The sequence below is a fragment of the Lonchura striata genome, chromosome 6 (assembly GCF_050655825.1).
Source record: "Lonchura striata isolate lonStrDom1 chromosome 6, ASM5065582v1, whole genome shotgun sequence".
Classification (NCBI taxonomy): Eukaryota; Metazoa; Chordata; class Aves; order Passeriformes; family Estrildidae; genus Lonchura; species Lonchura striata.
The window spans coordinates 21,522,818-21,543,574 of NC_140708.1; the positions used below are offsets into that span (position 1 = coordinate 21,522,818).

A 20,757-nucleotide genomic window follows, 5' to 3' on the forward strand; every position below is an offset into this window, starting at 1 on the left:
TTCTTGGGATAATGCCTCCCTAGATCTCATTAAATTAATCTTTCTCCTCATTCCCAAATGTATTTCTGGGTTCATCATACCCACCTCATCCTTCCTCCTGTTCGGTTTAATAAGTCAAACCCTCAGTCCTGATTCTACTCTGCACCTGTCCTAATTCAAGGCTGTTTTGCCTGATCATTCTCCTCAAAAGCATTTTCCTAGGCCTCTGCTGAAGAGACAACATGAAATTAAATTTCTTCTTCCAAATGACATAGTTAACTTCCAGAAATGCCTGCCAAAAAGGTAGGCACTGACAAAGGATTGAGAACAGGATGAAAAGCTTCCGCTAGTACACACTGCTTTGATGGGAATGATTACTATATAGAACACTACTGGAAATTTTCTGTATCTTCTAGTTTCAGAGGAAAAAGCTTTCCTATAATCTTCTAGGAACAGAAATAACTTCTAGGGTTAGGTTCCACATTGCTTGTTGCTGTGGAAGGACTGGAGGCATTGATGGAATTCATGCATCTTGCTGGCACCATACTATGCAGCTGGACTATACACTGCACTGAGAACCCAAGCTGAAGGTAACACAGAACAGAGCAACCACGCTTTTAGATTTAATGAACCATGTCAGGTTCTGACAGGATGGTGAAGAAAGTTCACCAAAACCAAGAGGTTCAGTCAGAGGAGACAGCTAAGCAAGTGAAAGAATACAGTCACATACCAGAGAAGTAGTGAACTTTAAAGCCTTTCTTGGAGACAGTATTGTCGGATTTGAACTCCAGTCTCATGTTGTTGCCGTATGATGTGATTACCTCAGGCTTCTCTGAGCCACAAAATTTGCCATGTAGCTTGGAATCAGAAGCCAGCTCACTACGAACCTCAACATAGTCATACTTACAGACCTGCCAAGAGAGGAAGAGATTTCTCAGTTCTATGGCCTTGGAATGGAGCATTTCAGAGGAAGGGGACAGAGAAGGAACAAAAACAGCACTCAAATGCACTCCTAACTTGCCCAAAAATCTCCTCTGTCAGTTTTCTCACCTCTTCACCTGCTGCCCTGATCTTAAAGGATGAGTGTGTTTTTCAGAATAGTGAAGGTTTACTGCATTTAGCAAAAGTAATTATTTCCACCTTATCCAAGAACCTGACAGTGTTGAATGAAATTTAGCAGCCTCCTGAATTATGAAAGTGCCACTGCTCCCATTTACAGTAGGGAAACTCAGACCTGAATGCTCTGTTCAAACTTCACCATGCATGGGAGAGAACAGACTCTTCTACTGTTATTTCCTTTACCATTGAAGAACTCCACTTCATTGTTCATTTCCAACTATTTTCCTGCAAAAGCAGCACTGGGGAGGTGGCAGGCAGGACACCTATTAGGGATGGAAAATACCTACAATTATGCAAAACTAGCAGAGAAAAGAAGCCCATTGTGCTGGTTTTGGCTGGGGTAGATTAAATTTTCTTCATGGTGACTGGTACTGGGCTGTGTTTTGGATTTGTGCTGAGAAAAGGCTTGATAATATCAAGACGTTTTGTTACTGCTGAGCAGGAGTTACACAGAGTCAAGACCTTCTTTTGCTTCTTGTACTGTTCCACCAGTGAGGAGGTTGGGGGTGCTCAGGGATTTGGGAGGGGACACAGCCTGGACAGCTGATCCGCACTGACCAAATGGATATTTCATACCACAGGACATCATACCCAGTATATAAAGTGGGGGCGAGTAGAGGGAAGAAGGAGGAAGGGGAGACATTTGGAGTGACATTGTCTTCCCAGGTAACTACTATATGTGGTGGAGCCCAGCTCTCCTGGAGATGGTTGAACACCTGTCTGTTCTGGAAGTAGTGAACTAATTCCTCAATTTTCTCTGCTTGCATGCATGGCTTTTGCTTTATCTATTAAACTGTCTTTATCTCAACCCATGAGTTTCTCTCACTTTTACCTTTCTGATTCTCTCCCCTATTCTACTAGGGGAAAGTGAGTGAGCAGTTGTGTGGTGCTTAGTTGCCAGACTGGGTTAAACCATTGCACCCACTTACAACAGAACAGCTTTAATCCTTCCACTCCACAGAGAAAGCAAATGCAGACTTCAAGGAGAACAGTCACTGTTATTGGTGTAATTACACTGACGGTGGGAAAACAACAAGAAGCTCCACCAGTAAGACAGAGCCTCCTCTTCTTGTACCCCAAGGATTTATCCAGTTCTGATTTAGCCAGTAGTCCCACCTCTGAGATGCAGGGACTGGTTACGTACATCATTGCCTTCCAGCTCAAACACTTCGAACTGCAGAGAGATCCGGTACTGGGCTGGAGCTACCACCTGCCAGACGCAGTTTTTGTTAGTAGGATATTCCTTGGGCCATCCAGGGCTAGTAATGGTCCCATTGAGCTTGGTGATGAAGCCCCCACAGGCAGCTGGAGAGGCAATAAATGAACACAAGTTTTACTTGGTTCTGTTCAGATACACAGACTGGGCCACAGTGTTAACTAGCAAATGAACCAGATCCTGGCTGGTGTCACATTTCAAATCCCAGCCTCCAGAACAGGCTTAAAATGCTGGGAAGTGTGAAGAAGACAGAAACTTCACCTGCAGTAAATCACTAGTCAAACACACCCAATGAGGTTATGGCCCTGAGAGCCACCATGTAAAACTTAATTTCCTTTTTAATCTCTATACTTGGGCTTACTGTGAATCAGTTGACTTGACACGCACAACACAGTTGTGAAGTCCAGCTTGGTAAACTCACCTACACTCAGTGCTACAAACCTTACTATTTTAAGTTTATCAGTAATGGAATAATTACAAGATAATGGAATCATAGGGAAAACATTCCTGTCAACTCTTCAGTGGTTTATTTATTTTATATGGACTGCATCTTTTCTAGGGAAAGCTGAAGGCAAAGTCAAGACCTAGCTGTATTATCCCATTTCCTTTAAAAATTTAAGACATCTCAGCTTCATCCTCCTGTGGGAGGGCAAGGTTATTACCTCAAAGGAGTAAACCTCAATTCACTGCAAAATTCTATTTGCAACAAAGCGTTTTTTTCTTGCTGTTTCTTGAGAACAATGAGATATAGCCCACATCTTCAAAACCCACAGGGATGAAAGCTTTCTGTGTCTTGATCCCAGCATCATTTTGTATTAAGAGGACTACCCTAATCAAAGGGAGCAGCTTCAATATAAATAGAGTAGCAAGCAAGTAGTTTTGGAGAAAAAAAAGCACAACTTACTCTGATGTACATTGCTACAGTTTCAAATACTATCCTTTCTGGTTTGCCCACAATGAAATTAAAATAGGAGGTTGAGAGTGAAGTTCAGAAAAAGCCCCTGTCAAGTTATAGCAACTTAGCACCTGGCTTGCTAAAATTGCAAGAAATTATGGGAAAAAGAAAAAGCTTTCAAAAGCCTTTTGCACACACCTGACTGCCCTCACCAAGTTGATAGCACTCTTACCCAAACAGTTTCACAAATGCAGAAGTCAGGGCAAACCAGGTGATGTTGAGAGCACCATTGATAGCATCTGGAGCTCCCTAAATGTCCCTACAGACAGTGTTTTGGGACAAGAACGATGGATGGATTCTCAGCACACCAACAGCTGTATTGTTGGCAGAAGCAACACTTGTCGCATGAGATTAACTCTCTAGAAAGCTGACACAAACACCTTCTATTATAGACATGGGGTTTTTTTCTTCATAAAAGAGGAAGGGAGGAAAATCTCCTTCAGTGTGGAAAAGCCTGTTTTGCATGCAGACAAAACACTGATTTTTTTTATATGAAGTAAATTCCTTTATGAAAAACAAACAAATTCAGCATTAGATTTAAATACTTTTGGGCCACTCAACGGTTAGGCTGTAATGCCTACTTCCCTTATGTCGCGCTGTGGGAGATCTGGTCTGAACTGCAATCTCTGGCCATGAAGGACAACTGGCTTTAGGGATGATCAGCAGTATAAATCAGAGAATTTTCAGGGGTTTTTTTAACCAAAACTTGTTTTTCAATGGAAGATGTTAACAAAACCAAAATAAACAGTTGGGGGAAAATGAAGTGAAATAAAGAGGCTGCAGGGGCAAGGAAAATCACTTCCAAGACTGTTCAAGTCCATTTATAGCTGTAGTACCTCTCCTAGAGTCAGATGGTTCAATCTGTGGGTTACTTACCTTCACAGCTCTTTTTATCAGCTGTCAGCTCGTAGCCAGGCTCACAGGTGCATTTGTAACTGCCCAGTGTGTTCTCACAGTGCTGCTCACACCCACCATTGTCGGGCAGGGAACATTCATCCATCTCTGTCAGGAGAAAACCAGAGCAAGTCGCACTTTCCTGACCACCCAAATACCCTGATATTCCTCATGGAACCCTTCTGGACAGAAGGAACAGAGCCCTGACTGCTGAGCCAAGATTGTGGAGCAGGCACTGCAGCAAAGCTCACAAGGGCTGAAACACTCCTAGCACCGGAGCCATAAAGGACTACCATTACTGCTACGAGCCAACAGTGCCTTTTCCAGCCACAAGCAGGAAGCAGGAAAACACTGTCTTTTGTAAAGACTTCATTGCCTTTTGTTCTCACATGCCATTTTTTTGTTTTGTTTTAAATTCCTCATGCCTTGAGCTACCAGGAACCAGCCCATTATGGCCCACACAGGAATGGAGCTGAGGGAGGTGATACCCCATGGAACAGAGTGCTGCAAAGGAGCTGGCAGGACATGCAAGTAGTTCTGCCTTTTCACAGGCACATGAACTCTTGCTGTCCTAGTCTCTGAAGTTAGATTCATCAATCACATCTCAACAACCTGAACTGACCTTTTAATATAAAGATAGCAACTGGCTTCTCACCCTGACCCCTGATTCCACATGCATCACTTAATAGATGGTTTTATTAACATGGCTGTGGTGGGTTAGCCTCAGCTAGCAGCCAAACTCCTACCTGGCTGTTGGTTCACTCCCTGGCCCACCACTCCCCTGGAATGAGGGAGAAAACAGGAAGACTAACAGCAAGAAAGTTCCGAGTTGAGCAGACAAATTATTCACCAATTACTGTTCTGTTCAAACAGACTCAATTTTGGTGAATTTAACTTAATTTACTGTCAATTAATATAAGTATTTGAGTGCTGGTTTGGGTATGAGGAAACCAAAACTGAAAACAAATATGTTCAAACACCAGAAAACATCTTTCTGCTTCCCTTTCCTGGCTTAACTTCACTCCAAGCTCCTCTCCCTCTACCTTGTACCCCTACAAGTTACACTCAGGCCCTGTAGCAAAGCCATGGGTGTGCAAAGGCAGGAGGGGTTGGGGAGCCACAGGCAGCACATGACCCTGCTGCTTCTTCTCATTCTTCCCCTGCTCCAGGTAGATGAAGTAACACACATATAAAAATAGGCTTAATTGATACACACAATTTGTTGCCAAACCAAAGAAAACTAACCAGAATAATCCTGGAGATATCAAATGAGATACACCTGACTGTGTGGACATGAGGTAATTGTGCTCCATATCTTCCTGGCAATGCCTCTTGGGTGTGGACCAATGGCTTACCCTCTGATTGCAGGTTTATTTTCTCTGAAAACTTAGATATTACCATTGTGTGGTCTTACAAAGCATAGCATTCAATTCCATCCTTAACTCTGATTTTTTAGGCTGAGTTATTTTCTTTCAGTGTTGTAAGACATTTAATTGAAACTCTATTCCTTTCCTTATTGATTAAGGCAAAGCTTACCCATTGCTCAATCAGCTGTGAGAAGCAGTCTGAAGCCTGCAGAGCCATCTAATTTGCTCCCTTTGCTCTTGGAGTGTCTCACAATCCCCTGGATATGGAGGTAGAGACTGCAGTCTTCAGATTCCAGCTTGAAACTCCACATGTAGCCTGCACATGTGTCTACACAGCTTTTTGCACACAGACATCAGCTCTGCCAAAAATGTAAGCTGGCTAGAAATTGTGCAGCTATGACTACTTCAAGCAAAACCACTTTGCTCCTCAGCTGAATTTACTGGCATGGACTTAAAAATGCTCTAACCATCCACAAGCTACATGATTTTTGGTTCAAATACAAGAAATCCAAGCAGACACTGAAAGATGTAGTCCGCCACCAAAAACTCCACAGAAAATACCCATGTCTCCAATAGCACTAGTGTTCAAGTTTACCCATTTTTAAACTAAATAAAAAAAAGAAACAAATTTATTTCTGAATATCTGTATCACAGAGAAAGCACTTCAGGTTTAGGTGTATAACTTTCTTCCCCTACAAACTTGTAGGTGAAACTCAGATTTTAGAGAATGACTTGCTGTGCCTCCATGTAGTGCTAATCTTGAAAGACATCTCTGCCACAGTCAGCCTGCACTGCTCACTCCTGAAAGAGCCAAAATATCTTTAGGAAGAAGTATTCTCTGTGCCTTTATGGAACCTGAGAAATTTAAAGTCTAGGTACTGTGAGACCTGTCCAGGGAATGAGATCAAATGTGACAGTATTTGCCAGTGATCTTGCAATCACCCTTTGTCACAGTCCATTAAGACCTCTCAAATTTCCAGGTGAATATAACCTGTGAATTAAATTTTATTTACCTTTTATTTTTTTTTTCTACTTAAGTGCATGGTTTAAGAATCATGGGTTATAAATTATGACACCTTATGCCTTGAATGGTGAATATGTGAATTCATAGGATAGACTAGTCTGAGCCAAGGGGATTGAGCCCTGACATGTTTGTTTGTTTTAAGTCTTAAGTTCATGAAATAAAGTTTAATCCACAGAGTACATTCTCCTGAAAATTTGAGAAATCTAAATGGACCATCACACTCTTAATATGAGACAAAGTTAAGGTAGAAATAAATAAGAGACTTATGCAATCCAAATATTGGCATTGCAACTATTATGTCTGTACAAGTGCCACTGAACTTAAGATAAACATGACTGCCTGACACCCAGCAGCTCCATAGGTATTTTCCCAAGCAGTTAGATATTTTGTTTTTGCCTCTATCAAGTCACCAGCATGCTGGTAAAGGATTATTTCTAGGGTACAGCTCTTAAAAAAAAGAAAAAAAAAGTTTAAATCATAGCCTCACATCTTCCTGAAGAGAATCTCAGTTTAGGAACACATTTGTCTCCTAAAGGTCTCAGTATTCTCTTACTGGGACTCTACTTGCATTTAGATTGACCTTCTCTCCTAAGGTTTCTTTTGGACTAGAACTTAAGCAGAGAGCTGTTTTTAACACACCTTGTGCAGTATTAGTACTTCTTTGAAAATGTCAGTGTCCTCTGGTGTGGCTAAATGGAGGTAACATTCCATCCAGCTGTGCAACATTTATGCTGACACCAGCACAGCAGAGTTGATTTTTGTCCTAATCAGGGAGGAGGTGTTTTTGCCTCAGCATCAAACCCCTCTACAGTCTCAGAGCAATTTGTACATAAATTCAATATTTGCAAACAAATTGTTAAAAAAAATTGTAAGTACAAGTAGATAGAATTATAATGTGTGACTTGATAGATAGAATTAATTGATTGGTGGATGGCAGTAGCTCAAGGGATGAATTGTCCCCAGCTTTGACTGTGAGAGGTATTAGATCACATACCTTTAAAGAAATTTGCTGCAAAGCCTGCTTTATTGATGGTTGCATCAGATGCAAACTTCATCCATACTTTGTTTGAACTGGACTTGATGTCTTCTGGCTTCTCATAGCCACAGAAGTGGCCGATGAGTGGGCTCTGTTCAGTGAGGCCATCTCGGATCTCCAGGTAGTCGTAAGAGCACGCATCGTGCCACTCAATCTGCAACAGGAAAAACGTGTGTCTGTACCTCTAGTATGAGCTCCTCCAGCCAGGCTGGTTACACAGTGAGATTTTGGCCACAAACCAGCTCCCTGGACAACTGGCTACAACTAAGTCCTTGCTGTGGCTGCCAGCGAGCTCTTCTGCAGTTCAAATTGCATTTGAGCCTAGGCACATCTCAGCTTTGCCACTGCTTTGTGGCTATCCTGCAGTGAGACCCAGTCCCTGGCTATCTACAAACTGCTCTTGCAAGAGAAGCTGTAAGAACAGTGCAAAACAGCTCCAAACAAAAAGGTTCAAGGAACAGCCAGGGGGAGGTTGCGGTGTCAGCGCTTTACAGGACACGCATGGTGAGCATACACAGGCACAGGAGCCTGTGGGATAGATGAGATTTATGCACCAACCAAGGTCCTGCCCACTCCTGTCTGTGGCTTAACATCAGCAGAGACTGATAACTGGCATGTAGCTAAAAGTGTAAGACATCCTATAATGAGCAAAACTAAACTTTTTGTGACCTCTTCAAAGTCTGTCTGCCATCTGGGAACACTATGTTTCTTTAGGGAGTCACATCCTGCAATCTGACAAGTCCCAGTGACACCAAGAGTTTTTTGCCTGGATTGTGATCATTTACTTCCATTTGACCAGAGTGAAAATTTTAGGACTCATGAGTCCCTATCTAACATCATCAACATTTTGAGTCCCTTCTAATTCCTTCACTCTAGAGTAACAGTTTTTGAAATCTCAGCATATTTGAAAATTCAAAAATCAAAATTTCTGAGCAAACATCTGGTAAAGTAAATAGTACTCTAAAGTATTCAAAAGCATTTTTTATTCTTACTATTATTGTTATTATTATTACTTTCCTCCTCATTTTAAAGGGTTTGTAGAGGCAAAATAATATCTGTAATATAATATGCAATGACATTTCTCACCTCAAAGGCTTGGAATGTGATTCCTATGTGAAAACCCTCAGAAACTGTGATCTTCCAGATACACTCTTTGGAAGGTCTGTAGTCATCTGGGTAATTGGGAGATTGGATCTGGCCAGCATCTTTGTGTATTTCTCCACCGCAAATAGCTTCATAAAAAAAGAAACAGCAAACCCACGAGACTGCAAGTTTCTCTCTAGGTAAAGCCCACTCCATATGCACCTTTCTCATTCAAATCTGTTTCAGTATTGCTTGCTATACAAAGGCAACACACAAGACATAGACATTTTTACATTTTTACAAATCTAATATTTTGTCTCATAAGTGTCTCCTATCTTGCTGTCCTAATGTGTGAGAAGGTGAGCTCACTGGGACAGAGATATTTATAAATTTGTGTTATTCATACTCCTGCTCACCTTCATATCTGCTTGAAACCTGCTACCAGCACTAAGAACCAAGAAAAGCTGGGGGTGAGACTGTGGGGGAGAGGAGAAGTTGCAAATCTAATCCAGCCACACGATGGCAATATTAACAAGCACAACTTGAACGGTTCACCATCAGACCATCAGGCTGACTGCTGTGCATGAAAAATTAAGTTTTAGTGCCAAATATAAGAGTAATTTTAAATACCAAAATAGAAAATTTAATGGAAATCTAGTTTAATACAAAACCAGTAAAGATCTTGAAGACAACAGCAGCTAAGTATATAAAAAGAGAAAGTAAGATCACAGGCTATAACCTGTGACACCCATGATGCACCACACACACATTTACAAAACACATGAATGTTTTGGCTGTACCTAAAGTCAAGGAAACAAGGAGCACCAGCAGAAAGTACAAGAGAGATCCTACAGCAATGACACCTGTCAGATATCAACCATCCTCGCCCTTGGCTTCTCCCCACAAGGCACTGCATTAGCAATCCTGCTACTGGTCTGCAGGCAGTGTCCTGCAGATTGCTTGCACTGGGTAACGCTGTCTTGGTCTCGCATTGTAAGCTGCTAATGTTAAAAGTACTGCTTCATTAGTGCAGCTAACCTCTTTCCTACAGAATCAGTGCTAAAGCACCAAAAAGTTACACCCAAAAATTCACCTGCAGAGCACAATTTAGATTGCAATTTGAGTTCACATATTCAGAGCTACCAGTGGTGCTTGAGAAAACCTCTGAAGGACCCTTTAAAGAACTCTCTTCCCCACCCAACAGAAAGAGGCCTTCAAGAGCAGAGAACTTTTTTTCCTAAGAGCCATGAAACTGACTGCTAACAAATAATATTTTCTCTATCCACTACAGAAGCTGACACTGACATACAGCTGAGCGTCAACTATACTTGGAAGAGCCTTACTGCAAAATGGAAAGGACATTTACGGACAGAGCCTGAGAAGATGATAATGATGGCACATCCACAGCAGTGCTGGAGGGCAAAACCACCACCATCTTCCCATCTGAAATCTCATGAAAGAAAGGGAACAGAATGACTGAATTAAGAGGACACTTTCACTACATAAACTGTCATTTAGGATCAAGTAATTCTACTGTCACATGGCTGCATGCTTCTGCCACTTTCCTCCCATCTTCTGAAAACTTTAGGGCCAAGACCTGGAGGAATCCAAAACAAAAAATCAATCCTCACCCACAGTTTCCAGAAAAGCTCAGAGGCATGAGCATTCATGTGCACTGTCACTAAAGCAGAAGACAGAGCAGCAGTGCTAAATTTGAGGGAGGAGTTCAAAAGAAAAAGAGCAACTAATGGCAACAGAGAAATATTTTTGACAAAAATCGATAGAAAATTAAACACTTATATGCAATTCCTCCTGGAAATAAAAACTATCATTATTGCCTAAGCACAGAAGTCAGAAAACACCTGAGCAAACCACTTTCCAAAGGACAAAAGATACCAGACATTATCAGAACTTGCTTAAGAGGGAAATAGGGATTAAAGAAGATGTTTGGAAAATCTCCTATTTTAGCAAATAAATTATGGAGAGACATATAGATAAACTCTCTACATGCTGTAAGAGGTAAGAATATGCAATGAGCCATCACTGTGTCTGCAGTACAAGCTGGCTTACACCAGTCTTACTCTGTGCTTGCTCTCAGGCACAGACATGGATTTCACAGTCTTACAATGGGAAATTTCTTGTAGGAAAGGGTTATATAAAAAGCCACTCTTGAAGAGGCAGGAAAATATGAACTTGGAGTTTGTTTGACTCCTAGATGCACATTCTACCTTCAGTTGCTCTTTTCAAAAATCAAGTGAAGAAAGCTCATATTTACTGAATCTTTAGGGGCCATTTATTAATCAACAGGAAATTGGGAATTTGTCAAGGGAAAACAAAGTCACTTTACAAAGTGACTTTGGAATGCAGCCAATGTAGAATTTTTTTTCCCCAATACTATTTAGCAATATGAAGGATGATGCCATACATGCTAATTTGGCCACTTCTAATTCCAACAAACTACCATAAAGGGGGTGTCACAAACCACGTGGTCCAGGCAACAGCTGCTTTTCAGGAAAGATGTTTAAAAAAACCCAACATCAGCCAAGCTACTTCTGTCTCTGGGGCAACAATTCCTGCAGAAACCAGATATTTCTCCTGTGAAACAGATTTGTTAGCCCCAAACTGCTGTGAAATCCTCATATGCTTTATTTGCACTTCCCCAACAGTCCCATGTTTGCTTCACTTCCCTCTGTTAGTATCATTATTCATGAGTTTATGGGACACTTGGGCACTGGGTTTCCAGCACTATGCTTGTTCCTGTTGCTGAAGAAAGAAGATTTCGCAATGTCAGTATCAATACAGTCAACCTCAATACTGTTGACAACACTGGTATTTCTAAGAAAAATGCCTGCTGCCCAGAAAACAATGGGGGCTTTTAATACATTTTAGAATCATTACTACAAAAAAACACCAGGCATATATGGAAAAGGGAAGTTACTGATTTTTAATAACTGTGGCAGTATTGTTACTCCTCTGAAGTGGTCTCATCATCTCACTGCTATGCAAGTTTCTAAAATACCTGACCTCTAGAAAATCTGACATGCTAATTTCCAAATTTCTGTAAGTAAAACATACAAAGGAGAAAAGAAAGACTAATATTTGAATTTGAAAAAAAAAAAAAACCCAACCAACCAAACAAAAACACTCCAAGATAATCTGTATTAAATGATATAAAATGTATGATCCCAAACAGAACTTTGCCTGTTAAAACACTGAAAGAAACTCTTGCTCTACACATGGTTGCTTGCAGGGGCTGGTTAGACCAAACAAAACCTGGCCTAAGTATGGAAGCTATTGCTTTGTGTTTCCATCTTGCTGTGCCCCCCAAAATGTGATAAACTAGTTGGAAAATCCATGCCTTGTCTACTGAAGCAAGCCACAAAATCTGCCAATCCCCACAAAAACAAGGGCATAGCTGTATCTAACCCCAGTGCAGCTGAACTTCTGCTGATCCCATAAAACCCCTGCATCCTGCTCCATCTGCTCTGTACACTGCAGACTTCTGGCTAAGGGTTGTACCTTCATAGACCACAAAGAAGCCTTTGCCCAGGATGTTACTGCTGCTCCGGAACTCGATCCACAGCCTGCTGTCCGTGGAGATTACTGGGTCAGGAATCTTGTCACCACAAAATCTACCTAGAAGGCAGGAAAGTGACAATAAAGATCTCTACAATCTCCTGAGGGACAGCACAGCATAACGGGCACCTGTGACTCTGAGAAGCAAAGAGTCTTTGGTAAAGGAGTGTGCTTGTTTAAACACCCTTTCACTCCCATCAGTTGTGTTTTTGAATAAGTTTCTGTGTCTCCTCCTTCATTAATTCGTATTCTTTTACATAATTAAGTGAATTAAGTTCTCTTCAGCAGGGAGCAGAATCCAGTTATGGATGAAGTCTCTATTACCCTTGTAAATTCAAAAGGGCTCTTGTCTTGATCATGTCATTGAGCAAATGAGCTACCATGGTGGGGAGCATCCCCCTGTCCTTCTAGAGATGTGGCATTAGGGAATGTCCTTTCTACCTGCTAAACCTTGAAAACTCCTTCAGCACTTTGTACCCAGGAGCAAATACTCCAAGTCAAACCAAGAGCAGGACATGGCCATGCTGATGAGAAAAAAAAATCACTTCTCATTCTCTGTTCAGCAAATCCCAGTTAAGCTTCTGCAATAGTTTAATTTCTTTCAAGACAAAGAGACCAGGAGCTATTTTGCTCCATGACTGCCTCTAGCTTTGAGCTCTCTGGCATGTACTAGCACTGGTAAATTCCCAGATTTTGCCAGTAGGAATGAATCCTGAAACAGAACAGCTGCAGATGGCATTTGCAGCTGGACAACCTCAACAACCCCAATTTATTGCTCCTCTATTAAGGCCAGAAGCTCCTCACAGAAATAGAGCAAGCACCAGGTATGCACTGATAGGCAGGGACCTGCACTTGAGTCAGGAGCTTGCACGAAGCAAACATGGCTTTTTACTTCAGCTGACACCAGCAGGGCTATACACTGAATTCAACATGGTCTTGGCACCCTATCCAACTGAATCCCAGTCACAATCTGACAGAGGCGAAGAGCAGTTCTTCAGGTTGAATTTATTGAGGACAGCAGTGATAAGGACCCTGGCCTTCCAACACCAGGCAAAGGCATCTTTTGAACAACTTCCACTGGGTAAAAACCTGGTTAATGCCTTACCTTCAAGACACCATTGTATTTCACATTAATTGGCTGGGAATGACAGTTTCACTACCAGCTTTTTCTTCTTGCAGAGTCACCCATCCAAATATTATCTTGGACCCAGCTTCAGTCAGCTACTGTTGTGCCCCTAACCTGCCCAGTGCTGCTGGGGCAGTGTGACAGCCCTGCAGCATATCAATAGCATCCCCCATCTCCACTCTCAAAGGGGATGCTAAAAACAGGATCAGCACTGCAAAGCTTCTTCCTCTAGGGTCACTGAGCAACTTCCTCCTGGATTTAGAGTTGGAGTTTAACAAGGGTGTCAAGAAGAGGAAACACAGATGAGGAACGAGAATGAGCAAGCTCCTCAGAGTGCGATAAAGGGTCCATTCATAAAAAGTTATACACCATTTAAAGGCTGGGTTTTCACACACTTCCCTGGGAAAATATGCAGCACACATGTATTTTTTCTCTCCACAAGAAGCCCGTGCTTTCACAATTCACACTAATCCCCCTCCTCACCCCCTGCTGAATTGCCGTCTGTCTGCCTCTTCTGACCTAATTTCATGGGCTCAGCCCCATGCGGGAACCATGGCCACTCATGCAGCATCTCCTTCCAGATGGAAACACTCCCAAGTCCACCTGCACTAGGGGGACAGGGAGGTGCTTGGCTTCTGAAGTACCTTTAAATTACTCAGTAGAAAAAAAAAAAAATAACAAGGACCTAAGTTGCAGCTGCTGGAGCAATGTTACCTGACACATATGCAGCAGAGAACAGCAGTATAGTATATGCTGCCAACCCCAAAATAGGCAGTAAACAGTAAAACCAGCTGCCAACTGCCCTGAAAAGTATGCCTACTGAAACCTTGGAAGCAGTATGGCTTCAGCCTCAGCACCTCACCTGGAACCAGGGCTAGGATGTCCAGTGGGGCCAAGGAGAGCACCCAAGCCTCCCTAAACCCTCTGACCCAATGCCCACTAGCCCAGTCCTGTGCTGCAGCACCTCTAACACAGCTGGGGATGACAGCCAACCTGATTGCTTCTTTCCTTTTAGGCAGAAGGGGCTGTTTTCAGTGCCATGTTTTACATGTTTGGGACACCAAGTTTAGGGGATGAGGTCAGAATCAGAAGCAGTGGCAAAGTAGGTGGGACTCTTGAACCATTCAGGGTGACAGAAGACTTGCAGCTATGATAGCAGGAGGCAGAGAACAGGGAGGACACAGAGAAGCTGCACTTCTAGAAATCTCTGGGAGCAGAAGCAGAGTGGAGTCCTTGCACAACTTGACATAGCATGGGCTAGCAAGTTCCCTGCTAGGAATACAGAGGCTCAAAGTACAGAATCCTGTGCAAATTCATGAGAAATAATGGCAGGAGCTTGGGTCAGGAGCTGTGCAGCTGCTTCATTCTGACTGCCTGACAGTTCTTCCCTGGAAAGAGCAATAACAAAACTCCAGAGAACACATTTTTAGTCCCAGCCAGGACCCTGGCTCACTTCCCTCCCTGCCTCATTTATCAAGCTGGAAAAGGAAGGAATGAAGCCTTTGTGACCACAGGTCTTGGAGGAAGGATCATTGGGAGTGAATACAGCACACTGACATCTCTGGATGGAGACACTAAGGGATGGCCAGTGCACTGGCAGGACCTAAGATCCTTCCAAGTAAAGGAAAGTTTGTTTCTGCTTGTTTTCCCCATCCACTCTCCAAAGCATCAAGAAGGATACACAAAATGCAATTAAAATGAAATAGCTACTCACCCAATAACGGAGCCTTCCTCCAGTAGCCATCACGCACCTCCACATAATCATACCAGCAAAGGCGACTTTTAAATAAGTCCATCGATGTGAAATTTAACATAATCTGAAAGGAGAGAGTGCACATTTCTCTTTGGGGAGGGAGTTACTTTAAAGAGAAGACTCTACAGATTGCTTCACATTTAATTTTCACTACAGTGCTGCCTAAGTGAGTATGTAGGCAAAGACAGTTGGGCCATTTGTAGGATTTGTACACCACCTTTTCTCAAAAAAGAAAGGCTTCTCAAGGTGTTTTAATGAAACCATTAAAACACCTTGACAGTATATGACAGCATATGACAGCAGAGACACCTTAACTATCAATTCTGTAATTAAAATTCAATACTTCTCAGTTACTAAAATGTTACTTTAAAAAAAAGCCCAATTTGGATTTTTAAAATTAAACCCTTTGGTTTTGAGTAATGTGACAATCACAGAGAAAGACATTGTCACAAACCACACGTTTGGGGTCTATATCTGAATATAAATAATACTTGTAAAAAAAAATCTAATTTTGCTAATTAGGTTCCACATTCTGACCATCAGACTCACTGTGATGCAATTGCATTCAGTGGCTTTACCCAACAGAGCTTGGCATTAAAATGTCATTATTTTGGTCTCCTTCCTCACTAAGATGGATCACTGGCCTTGGTCTGGGAGGTCACATATGGAGGCCACCATTGGTGTGTACTTGTATTTTTTTTCTGGCGAGATTTGACCCATATAATTCCTTTAGATCTGTAACCTGAACATAGTCACAGAAATGTCTTTATGTTAAAATGGATGTTCTCCCCCAAAATACTGGTTGGGTGTGCAGAGTACATTCTGTAATGATGTCACTCACTTCTTTCATCTTTTTGCAGTATTCTGACTATAGACAGCAAAAGATTCACCTGTTTCTATGCAGTTGAATGCTGTAAGCCCAATATCTCTTCTGAACTAACACCTCAGGGCAACAATTTGCACCAACCACTGCATTGGATTAAACAGGTAAATTGAAGAATTTAATCTGAAATCAAGTCTTTATTTCCTTGTTTAACATTAGTGGTTCAGAATTAATTAGATGCTGGGTCCTTCCCGACACAGCTCTGAAGAGGCTGAGAAGCAAAGGGAGAGTTTATAGTAAGACTGACACCACGAAACTCTCAGTGCTACAGTTGGCAAACCTGGACGGCTCTTGGCCCTCTTGCCCCAGCGATGCTCTCCCTGCAGCTGGTGGCAGGAGCTCAGCATGGCATGGGACTGGGCTTGCAGGTGACAGAAACAGGTCCCGGAGCCAGGCAGCTGCTGCAAAACAAACGAGCTCTGCGCTTCTTTGTCCGAGTCTGAGTCTTAAGCGTGTCTGGAGGGTGATCCTCAGCAAAGTCACTCTGCCAAGGAGTGGGCTGCTCATTCTTGCAGCCTGGTATGGCGTGACAGGCCTGAAGGGCTGGTGGTGCTGGATTAAGGAAAGATTTCATTTCTACAGGAAGATCAATAAAACAAAAGGAGCTGGGAGGAAAGTGGACAGGGTGGGTGATTGATGTGCAGCGGGGCTTGGCGTTCCAAGGCGGGAAGTGGGAGTTCCCTGACAGGGACATTATGCCTGCGTGACAGGGGCAGGCCACGGATGTCACTCACAGCTCCTCAGCTTCCTTCAGGACCCCAGATTGCAGCATGTTTTATTTAACTCATCTGAGTGGCTTTGGAATGTGTGCTTGCCAAAGCTGACAGGTGGCAGGAAATGTCCATGCAGGGTTTAGTCTCAAACTGAGAGGGAGGATCAGACATCAACACACAGCCCAGATATGTGAGGGGCTCTGCTCCAGCATCACCACTTCTCTCCTCAAACTCATGTATTCCTGACTCCATCTCTCTCCTGAGTGGTGCTCAGGAGACTTTCCAGGCTCCATTCCTGCACGCCAGGCATGCAGAGATCTGGCAGGTTCTAAAACTGTCATCACAGGCAAAACCTCACATGAGGGAAGTGCAGAGTATATCTTGTGATGCTGTGGCACCTACCTTCTCCCCTGGGGTCACCGAGATCCTCCAGACACAGTGGGAATAGGAGGGGTAGCCATTTGGAAAGCCAGGGGCTGAGAAATTACCTGTTGAATCTTGCAAGGTCTCTCCACAAGCTGTAGGAGAGGGGGAAAAAACCTATCAAAAAGGAGTGACTCTGAAAGACATCAGGGTCTACCAAACTGACTGCTCATGGCTGCTGTGTGCAGGTTGGTGGCTGTACCTCAGCAGAGCTCATTCATGGTAGTGGCCAAAGGTCACTGACCACCCAAAGCCTTGCCAAAGGGGTGATGTGAAATTTGTCAGAATTTCTGAGATAGAAGATGATCCGTGCAAAGACACAAATGAAACAGATACTAAAGAAAAACCCTTCTTCCTTCATCATCCTTCCACATGCCAGCACTTTCAGGTTTCAGTAATTCACTAATCAAATGCAAAGTATTAACCCCACCTCACCTCACAACCCCATACTGCTGCCAGCAAATCTGTTTTCACTTCATTACAAGCTGTTCAATTAAGTTCTCCTTAGTTACCATTGCACATTGTCTTTTTTGGGCTAAAAACATCCTAACAAAAGCAGGGCCAGTCCCATCACCCTCATGTTTCAGCTGCCCAGCACCTTCCCGACCACTACACTGCACAGGACAAAATGTGAGCACAGCAGTCCATTGCTCTTCAACTTCCTGTTTTGTGGCCTGCTGCAGTTGATGAAATGTAGATCCCAGAGCGACTTTTGGGAAGCAAAGAATATGCACATGCATATGATCCTTTAGGGAACTGCAGCTTCCAACATCTGGAAAAGCTGTGACTACTGTAGCTCTGCTCTCTGAGACAGGATGGCTGAGCTGCAACAAGGAGAGACCATCCACATCTGCAGAGCACCTCACTGGCTGGGGGTGGGAAGACCACAAATATCAAGGCTCCCATTTCCTTCACAGTGCCCACTAGACTCATCCAAATGCCAATTGCAAGGAGTAAGGACCTTGGCTTGCCTGCTTCCCAGTTGTTTTTCCAGTTTCATAACCAAGTGATATTACAAAGCTCCCCTGGACCTGTAAGCAGCCCCCAAAAATCCTGATTAAGCAGCAGTGCTTTGGAAGATCCAACAAAGCTTTCCCTTTCTCATGGAAATGCCAGGGGTTGCTCCTCTGCTTGATGCTGTCACAGGGTAATTTTGCAGCCATGATTACATTTAGCTGGGCGGGTGTGCAGTTGGAGGTGAAAAGAGACTGGTTCCATTGAAAAAATGTAGTATGTTCAAGCAGGGGAGAAGGAGTCACCTAATCTGGAATTTCTTAATTTCCCTAAGGAAGTTTGATCCACAGCTTGACAGATCAGACTAAATGAAGAAATGTGGGGACACAGGAAGGAGTTTTTTAATATTTTTTAAATAAATAGGGAATTCCAATTCATAACTCACCAGGATAAATAAATGTTCTTTTTCTCTGCTAAAACATATATATTTAAATGAACATGGAATTATAAAGGAAGGTCAAAATCCCAGGAAACATGCACATGAGCATAGTGATATGAGATTATTGCCCTTGCCTGAACCACAGTGCAGGTTTTCCAGACTTAGCTCTCCCAGAGTGCAATGAGACAGAGACTGGCAAGACTCTGTAATTGTGGAACAGGTACTATTGTGTTACTTGGAAAGACCACTTTGCTGAAATATGAAAGGAGACCTATCTAACTCTCTGACCCCAGCAGAGGAAACTCCCCAGACACTGTGACAAGCTGGGCTTGCAGCATGGAGGAAAGTGACTGCTGGCAGTGCAGGAGAAGCATGACTGTGAGCAGTGCATCTTTGTGGGGAGACCACAACCTCTTGCAGAGCACCCTAAAAAGCAATATGACTGCAGTAGGGAAAAGCCAAGAGGTCCAATAAAGCAACTGTTCAATACTCCTGGGATCCAAGAAACTGAGCAGGTAGAAAGGACCAGAGATGAAAAGCAAAGCAGTAAGGTGAATGCTTCAGAACTCATTTGTAAATGAAGCAGTTGGGTGACAGGCACTTACAGCTCATCAGCTGGTTACTGGTACACTGTATCTTTCTGAATGCCCAGAGAGCTGGAGGTAATTATATAATGCAGGACCATTCTCAATTTACTGTTTAACCATTCCTGCACAATTAGCACAGCTACAGAAGCCTTTTTTCTTTAACACAGCACAGGACAGCAGGATGAGCTGTTTTAAAGCTTTTGTAGTCACTGTAGTCATCAAATCCTCAACTTTGCAGCCATAGCACATCTAGCATTAACTACTACGTAGCAGACTGCATCTTGCCTTCCAGAAATTCCTTCAGCAAATTTCATTTGATTTCACCTGGCTTGGCACTAACTTTAACCCAGCAGGTATAAGCTTTGAGGAATTAAGAGCAATTTAAACCAGCAGGGTTTTAGAATGGACAAGCTAAGCAAGCCCCAACTGTAGCAGGCACATGAGCTCCAGTCTAATGGGCTGGAGAGCCCCATTTCTTACAACAGACACAGCAGTTGTTTGGGCTGATTCCAGTGCGTGCTTGTAGCTCATCCTCCACCATGCTCTTTTTTTTGGAGATATTATTAGGTATTCTCAGATGGAGACTCTCTTTGTAAAAAGGAAGCCATCTGCCACTCAACTTCTGAATTATGTTGCTGCATTTTACCCTAAAATCCTCAGCTTGACTGCTGAACATACTGTCTTCATCCTAAAGTCTCATTTGGACCCTGCTAGAACACACAGATTAAGTCCTTTGGTTTTAACTCCTTTGCTTTGTATTTTGCAGAGGAAAACTCTTCAAGCTACAGATTCAAATGGTAGAAGATGTTAATGTCATTAAATATATTGTACCTCTTCTCCTAAGATGCAACTTGTATATAAATTCTGATGCAAAGAAAAAAAACACAAAGCAGAACAACAGATATTTGAAATAAAAAAGTTTAGTAGGTTTAAATCTCTAATTATTTTGCTACCTAATATGCCTAATATGTTCTGAACTGCAATAACCTCTGGTAAAGCTTTGTGGGAAAAAAAAAGGTAGGAAAAGTTCTACTTCACAAACGGAAAACTTGAGACTCACAGAAGAAGCTTCATTTTAAAGAAAGTTGCTTTGTAGCTTTTAGTTAGTACCTCAGGCCAAAGTGGCTTTTCAGCTTGCCTTGAGAAATCTAAATCTGTAATTGATTCTTCCTGCTATGGGAATGAAAAACCTGGTTGGATTAAGTCTGAATCAATCAAAAAACATGGTGCAAAACAAATTAACCCCTAAACTAATCCATGAGATAATTTTGCAAAAACAACATTTTATTCAACCAGAATCAATTTAGAGATAATGATGAGTGTAAAAAGAAAAATGCAATGATGAGGGAAAAAGAAAAGAAAAATTAATCAGAACTAACAGACCTAAAAGTTATACCACCCATTATAAGCTAAAAGCAGTAATCTTCAAACATATAGACCCTGAAGCCCTCAAAATTAATTCTAGACCCTTATGGACTCAATTTCTGACCTGTAGCTGGATACAGAAAAACAGCAGATTTGCACACCAGCTATCCACCACTTCCAGGGCCTCAGTCTACCAGACATCTTTCCACCATTTTGCTAACTCCTAGTCCCTACTCTGCCTGCAACCTTGCACATCGGTTTCATT

At 42.5% G+C, this 20,757-nt stretch overlaps 1 protein-coding gene across 12 annotated transcripts in view; it reads right to left on the reverse strand.

The window, feature by feature from the left end:
* The window catches only part of TLL2 (tolloid like 2), an 84,468-nt gene that overhangs the window by 8,037 nt on the left and 55,674 nt on the right, over window positions 1-20,757 (reverse strand). For 8 of the 12 annotated variants that reach the window (XM_085582420.1, XM_085582418.1, XM_085582422.1 and 5 more), the window contains 8 exons: window positions 17,127-17,242; window positions 15,090-15,192; window positions 12,193-12,309; window positions 8,677-8,855; window positions 7,549-7,744; window positions 4,146-4,271; window positions 2,243-2,403; window positions 710-890 (listed from right to left, as the gene is read on the reverse strand). In XM_085582420.1, coding sequence (XP_085438546.1) covers window positions 710-890; window positions 2,243-2,403; window positions 4,146-4,271; window positions 7,549-7,744; window positions 8,677-8,855; window positions 12,193-12,309; window positions 15,090-15,192; window positions 17,127-17,242 — 1,179 coding nt within the window. The remainder of the gene's footprint in view (window positions 1-709; window positions 891-2,242; window positions 2,404-4,145; window positions 4,272-7,548; window positions 7,745-8,676; window positions 8,856-12,192; window positions 12,310-15,089; window positions 15,193-17,126; window positions 17,243-20,757) is intronic. The other 4 variants (XM_021548141.4, XM_085582419.1, XM_085582424.1 and 1 more) reach the window with 2 other exon arrangements.